At 41.0% G+C, this 7,241-nt stretch overlaps 1 protein-coding gene across 2 annotated transcripts in view; it reads right to left on the reverse strand.

Moving 5' to 3' along the window:
- LOC136436909 (neuropilin-2-like) overlaps positions 1 to 5,772 on the reverse strand; it is an 8,901-nt gene extending 3,129 nt beyond the window's left edge. Inside the window, exons 1-5 of one of the 2 annotated variants that reach the window (XM_066431303.1) lie at positions 5,605 to 5,772; positions 3,605 to 3,939; positions 1,892 to 2,036; positions 1,162 to 1,359; position 1 (exon numbers count right to left, since the gene is read on the reverse strand). The exon at position 1 is cut by the window's left edge and continues 93 nt beyond it. In XM_066431303.1, the coding sequence (XP_066287400.1) occupies position 1; positions 1,162 to 1,359; positions 1,892 to 2,036; positions 3,605 to 3,939; positions 5,605 to 5,689 (764 nt within the window). In that variant the 5' untranslated portion in view covers positions 5,690 to 5,772. The remainder of the gene's footprint in view (positions 2 to 1,161; positions 1,360 to 1,891; positions 2,037 to 3,604; positions 3,940 to 5,604) is intronic. The other variant, XM_066431304.1, reaches the window with a different exon arrangement.
- Positions 5,773 to 7,241: the final 1,469 nt, after the last annotated feature.

Genomic DNA, 7,241 nt, shown 5'->3' on the forward strand with positions numbered 1-7,241 from the left:
CCTAGGTAGATTACACACCGGATAACAACTGCGCTTCTGATTTCTACAGCCCTCATGGCTCGATTCGTTAGCTCGCTCGCGTAGGGCCCCTGCTCTTTAGCCCCGGTAGACACGGTTCTGGCGCCGTCGCCACCAAAACAGCTTCAGCCAATCAGTGGGTTTGCTAAGGAGCAAAAGCACAAAGGACGCTGGGAAGCTATCAGCCAATCAGTCATCGTTACTTTATTCAGAACAAATTAACCGCCAAATTGTGCCAAATAAGGATAGCTCATTAATTATTCATGAGCAACTGGTAGTAACGTCAACAGAACCGTGTCTACCGGGGCTAAAGAGCAGGGCCCCTACGTGAGCGAGCCAACGAATCGAGCGATAAGGGTCCTGCTTTTAGGAGGGTGGGTTTCTACTGATGTTAGGTTCAATGTAAATCATAACGTGAACATTTGATTTCCTAAGTTGAACCGTTTTCCAATTCTGCAATCTTCCTTCGAGCTCCTAATATTTCAGTGACATGTCCAAGTCTGACATTTCAATAGATACACATGCCTTGTATATTTCAACGGGTTCCTTGGCAAATATATTTGACGTTACAGAACAAACATTACTTGACCCACGGCTTGAAGTAAGATGTAGACCAAAAAAGAACAGAATGTTCTAATCAAAGGTTGTTTCTCTTTCAATCCAGAGCATTTTATGAGGCTCGAAACGTGAAAATCAGAAAACTCAAATTTCTAGTTATTCCTACACATAGTAAGTTTCAATAACACTATACCATTACATATCGCCATTAAAGGAGCAAAGATACGATGTCGTTGTGTGGTGAGAACTGACAGAAAATCCAAGCCCTAGTAGACTGATCCTAACTGTCCATCATCCGGTGCGACCAATGAGAGGGTGACTGCATGCCTGTCAAAATTTTGCATTTTTATGTTTTGATTTTGCATTTCTACGTTTTGACGGAGGTGGGCGGGGCTATGGTATCGGTCTACACTAGAATACCACAATGCAGCTTATTTCTGTGCCGCTTTTGAGCACTTTTGATAAGAAATTTGCACGCAAATGTGGCAAACAGTGGCATTAAATGTCAATTTCATAAAGACTACAGCAACTATATTATTTCCGGTTTTCAAGCCTCATAAAATGCTCTGGGTGCCTTTAACATACCTATTGGGAAGGGGCTTCCCGTGGACCCTGTGCTCAGAGTCTGTGTGGTCGGGACTGCGGAGGTCTGATTTTCGCTCTGCCCAGTCGTGTTGGACGTCACAGGAGCGCCGGTACTCATGTATGAGTGTGTCGTCCTCTCTGTTGCTATGGCAACGGTTTGAGTCACTTCCGCCGTCATTGTTGTCTCACGTGTATGACCTGAGACAATGACAGTATTCGTATTTTTGTAAATAGGGTGAAACCATTCGGAGAAAGAGCAATCCCCTTCTATAAGAAAATAAATATATAATTCTTCAAAAATTTTAGAAACATTTTGATATCGTTGTTAGACATTCATTTTGATCAGCTGTAGTGGTGTGATAGCCTCCGTTGCAGACTCTTTCCGGCTGTTTTTTTTATCAAGTTACAGTTTTACTATTACATTTTTTTCTTATTGCAGCAATAAGAAAAAAAAATGTGATAGTAAAACTGTAACTTGAAAAAGAAAACAGCCGGAAGGAGTCTTCAACGGGGGCTAGCGGTGTGACCCGTTTGTGAAAGAAACAGGTAACGGTTTTTTCAGGTTACGCTGGAGCCAGAACCTTTTTCTGAGTTTATAAATGGTGATATATGTGCTTGTTGTTTTGGTAACATGAAACACAAGTGACCTGAGTATTCCTCATGTCACACATCTATTGAAACAAAATATGGCGTAAGCAATGACAGTCAATGATGGAATTAAAATTCCCACCTTGTTCACACCCAAGGAGTTCCAGACGGAGAGAAACGCCGTTATGAGACCAGGTCCAGGGAATGACCCGGATGAAGCGAGCCAGTATGGGTGGATCTAACAGGTTTTCTGTGACGGTGTCTGCATCCGTGTTACCGTCAAATATCTGTGGATGGATCGATGGTAAACATTCACGTTTGTATTTCATGCTCCTTTAATCAAGACTTATAGCTGGCCATGAAGTTAAAAAGGCCATATAAAGCAGAGCCTAGCGACAGTCCCTCGACCGAGACGGGGGCCCATACCAACTGCCAGGCACCTTTGACCCGTTGCTGACGTCACGCTTCCGCTCAGGTCACGTGACATAGAATTCGGGTCATTTCAACTTGAGAATGCTTGGAAGACTGATCATAATTTCTATCTATTGACATTCCTCTCTTCCTCAGTTACAAATGTCACATATTTGAATAGTCATATCATGGAACACAGCAGGTTTTTAAAATTGCCTCATTAATTATAATCTGATTTGCATAATTATCATCCAATCATACAAAGTATCACGTAAGGTATCTACATACCAAAAATCATGACCATCCATCAAGCCCATCTCGAGTTATAGTATTTTCTCATTAATTATGTAAATGAGGTTCTCATTTGCATAGCTGATATCTATTAATATTTCTCTCTTCCTCAGTTACATATGTCACATGTTTGCGAGTCCTATTATGGAAATTGATGGATGTATAAACTTTCCTCATTAATTATGCAAATTAGTTACTGATTTGCATAATAAGTATCCAATCATGTACATCATCGCTCAAGCTATGTACTTGCAAAAAATCATGACCTTCCATCAAGCCCTTCTTGAGTTATTCCCTTTCAAAGTCTGAAGCAAAACCTGCCCCTGCAGTTCCAAAAAAGTTGCTGGGGGGCCCAAACCTATACCACTTACTCTCTGCCCAACGAGCTATCTACCACTCAAAAATCAGTTCCATAGCATGTCCACAACTCGAGATATCATAACAGGAAGTTCCGCTGCAGTACCGTAACAAGCCGCTAGGGGGCCCGAAATCTAATCATTTTCAGGTTTCATCGAGACCTACCAACATACCAAATACCAAGACAATCCTTCCAAGAATTCTCGACTTATCGTGTTCACTAACAGACAGTCCTATTCCCATGCTGTGGTACTGCATTAATGACTGTTCTTACTCATATAAGGCCGTGTATATCCAACTTTTGTCTCCCTCCACCACATTCCACACCAATGAATACAGCTGGCTGACAGCCAATTTGTCCCATGGCCCAGTAACTGACGTTTCCTGCCTGCTTCATGACCCCTCATGACCAACTTAGCACCCCTACCCGTATCAATATCCTTTGAAACAACACAGCCCACACGTCGCAACCAGAACGCATAGTATGAGCATACAATTTAACACATTTTTACACTTTTCTCCTTAATTATGCAAGTACTTCGCCCAAAATCTAATCATCTTGAGATTTCCCACATACACACGGACAAACCAAATACGACAACAAACCATCCAGGCGTTCTCGACTTATGCTGTTCACTAACAGACACACAGACATGCATAAAAAATAACCTTCTCGACGAAATTTCGTCGCGAAGGTAATAACTCAAAATGTCTTGAGAAATTGCTAACGTATCAAAATACACCAGCATCAAGCATTCAAAAGCGGAAAACTTGAACTGTATACAGTTTTACTTACAGCATCCTCTTTTGAGTGACTGGAATTTGCATAAGTCGTCCAATCAGCGGTTGCCTTGTTCGAAGACTGAACTTTGAAGGAACGTACAAAATAGGTCGTATTTGACCTTCGGTGACCTTGTGTCTGAATTCCCGTGACATTTTTCACATCGAGCAAGTCTATTTGTATCCATTGGTCTCGCTCAGGGGTTTCGAACTTGTCGGGGTACCATGCGTCGTTGCCATGGAGACGACCGAACGATGTCAACCCGCAGTCATCGGTGCAGTTTCTAGAGGAAGCCGTGATTTGGTCACGTGATATGGCACCGGATTCCATCCCCAGCGGAGAAACACATGCTGCAATGACAAAATGATGATTATGAAAATAATAAACTGTTGTTGGCTATGAATTGATTGACTTTAAAGACTGTTAAGTAATGTTTCATAAAAGTATGCAATATTGTTCACACTGCTAGGCTAGTAATTCCAAATGGAATACTAAGAAAATTTAATTGATTGATAGTTCCGTAACTAAGAAACGTAAGAACACTACTTTAACCACGTAACGGGACCTCTTTTCAATAATACAATCAATCAATCAACCAATCAACCAATCAACCAATCAATCAATCAATCAATCAATCAAGGAAAACGAAGGGAAATATCTATGCAACACTGGAACATGTTCTAGACTAAAGGTTATACATGTGATATCAAAATGTCCTTAGCTGAATCTTGAATACTAGCTGTTCTATCTCTCTGTCTGCTTTGACAATTTTTTTGACAAATGCCACATTAAAAATTACGGTTTGGAAAAAATATGCCCCCAAACCGTGACTACATGAATGATTATTTGCCCCTCCAAATCTCCAGTGAATTGTGCCTGGAGACATCCGCTGAACCCGAGTCATGGTTGGCACGTGACACACCATGCAGGAAACCACAGACATTGTAAATCTACCCCAAACGTACTCTCCAAGCAGAGGAGGGGTTTCGGCTGGTTTTTGACGTGTTTCTAGGCGTTTTTGTCTGGTTTTCTACTTTGTCATGTTTTTTTTTGTATATTGTGGGTCGGCTATATAAAAAAAAACACATGACAAGGTAGAAAGCCAGACAAAAACGCCTAGAAACACGTCAAAAAACAGCCGAAACCCCTCCTCTGCTTGGAGAGTACCCCAAACGGACGCGCCAACAGATGTTTTTTAGACACTTTCAGTCTTTCCCTTTCAAAAACATATACTAGCAAGTATGCTGTCCTGTTACAAATTCTTGGACAGGCACAGAAATGACTCGTTCATGTTTAGTCGTCCCAACTGCTCCCTAATAGATTTTGTAACTTAGTAGTGGTCTCATTTTTTGTCATTTTCCTGTTCCAGAAATGACCGTATACTGAGAGGTAACCAAGTGGGTATTTAGCACCCAGTGCTGTTTTTATGCTTTGACTCGAGTGCCCTGGCTCAGACATTGGGTAAATATTGTTGCAAATACATAACCTATAACCACGGGTGAGCGGTACTCACATCAGGCTAACCACACAGCTATATGCTGCAAAGTTACATCAAGCAACACTTGCTATCGTTAGGTTGCTGTACTCTAAAATCATGAGAAATGGGAATTCCATCATTTCTGCAAACGTGGTATCGTTGTAATGCGGGGACAAAGTTCTGTAGCACGACCTAGTAGGCTGCACATTGAGAAGCAGTTTCCCCTGTGATAAACAACGGTTTCCTGATGCCTTCCTATCGTAGATTTGAACACTAACCAATCGAGTTAGCGTAAGGGGGAACAGACATAAAACGGCCTCACAGCAAAACACATATAAACCCGTAAAAATCACGGCATTGTTGCACTGTTCTTCTACATATGCCGACCATTTAACAAACAAAGGCAAAGCAAACGCTTAAAAATTGTGACTCACGGAGCACACTTCTTCCTCTATCGTCTCACCGCACATATACTGTGCTATCAAAATTGTACCGTTTTATAAGAACGACTAAAGAAGTATCTAAAGATGTTTCTTACCTTCTTTTGTGACGGCGACGCAGACCCAAGTGTAGAACAAAAACACTGCGGGGAGAAATTGTACCAACAACATGTCGACGTTCATGGCGGCCTTGCTTCTATGGCCTGCAATAAAGCCCCCGTCAACCCAACAATTCCAGACTTCCCTCGCTGTTTGCCAAGTGACAAAGGTCAACATGCTGGAGGGCAAGTGCCGGGGTTAAACCGTAGGTCAGGCGGGGCTATGACGTTATCCCTTTCGTACTTGTAAACATTATAATTTCTTCACCATGGATGCGAATTTTGATTTACAAGCACCCAAGAAGTAGTGTGTTGTTGTTGTTCTTGTTAATTTGTGAGCTTGAGCTAAAGGTCGTTAGATGTATTCTTGTTTTTTTTCTTTCTCCTGACTTTTATTCCAGTTTTGCTGTTCGACACCTTCTCTTTCTTGGCACCCCCGTATCTTCTTTCCTTCCCCATTTTCACTTTCATAATTGTTGGTCATAGCTATTATTGTGATAAAGAGATTAATGACGCAGCGTAGAAAGGGCAACGGGGACAAGGCCGACTTTATCGCGCACACGAAATATTTGAATGCATGACTTTGACGAAACCTTACTCTTTCAACATTATTGTATACTAGCAACGTTGTTTAATCGTCGTCTATTGTATTACATGTATTCCTCATGTTTCACTTTATGGTTTTGCATCGTCATTACTTGTTGTCAACTTCCAATTAGCCTACGGGCATGAATTTGCAAAAAAATTGTTATTCAAAATAACCTTTCATTTCATAGTCTATAATGTACATGATAGTCTGTGATTGCGTATAAAGTTTCCGGACATAAGTGATACCGTAGGAGGTGTACTTGTTTTCTCCAATTACCTCAAGCAGAAATATTTATGAAAATCGGACAGGCAATATTTCTGTGTAGCCTCCGATGCAGACTCCTCCCGGCTGTTTTCTTTTTCAAATTACAGTTTTTATACTATCACATTTTTTTTCTTATTGCTGGCCGGGAAGGAGTCTGCGTCCACTCGGCGTCTCAAAGGAAAGAAGATTAAAAAAGTCTTTCAGAGAACATGTGAATTGCCCTTTCGCGAACATGTTAATAGCCTCTCTGAAAGACTTTTTTAATCTTCTTTCCTTTGAGACGCCGAGTGGACGCAGACTCCTTCCCGGCCAGCAATAAGAAAAAAAAAATGTAATAGTATAAAAACTGTAACTTGAAAAAGAAAACAGCCGGGAGGAGTCTGCATCGGAGGCTACGTTTGTCCCCAAAAAGGTTGCAATCTTACCGCAAATCGCAAACAGAAGTTGTAACATGAGCAAATAAATATATCCTTTTTAGTACATTTATATATTCTACTGTATATTGTAGCAACAAGAATAACAAAAAAGGCTACTACTGAGCGAAGTTCTTCTAAAGTCAAAGAAGAAGATGTTAAAGAACAAAAATGAAGAGTTATTGTCAGGTTAGCTATGTTCCGAGGGTTCGGTGACTTCAGTCATTTGTTCAGTCTTTCTTCAATCTACACTTAGATTTTAAATGTAGGCAGCTTTCCCCCCAACTTTTCATTCCCACATTCGCATCAGTTTTGGGGTGTCCAGATGATGTCATCCATATAATCAAATCAGTATTGCCTAATTACTATGT

Source organism: Branchiostoma lanceolatum, chromosome 6, assembly GCF_035083965.1.
Source record: "Branchiostoma lanceolatum isolate klBraLanc5 chromosome 6, klBraLanc5.hap2, whole genome shotgun sequence".
In the NCBI taxonomy this organism is placed as follows: domain Eukaryota; kingdom Metazoa; phylum Chordata; class Leptocardii; order Amphioxiformes; family Branchiostomatidae; genus Branchiostoma; species Branchiostoma lanceolatum.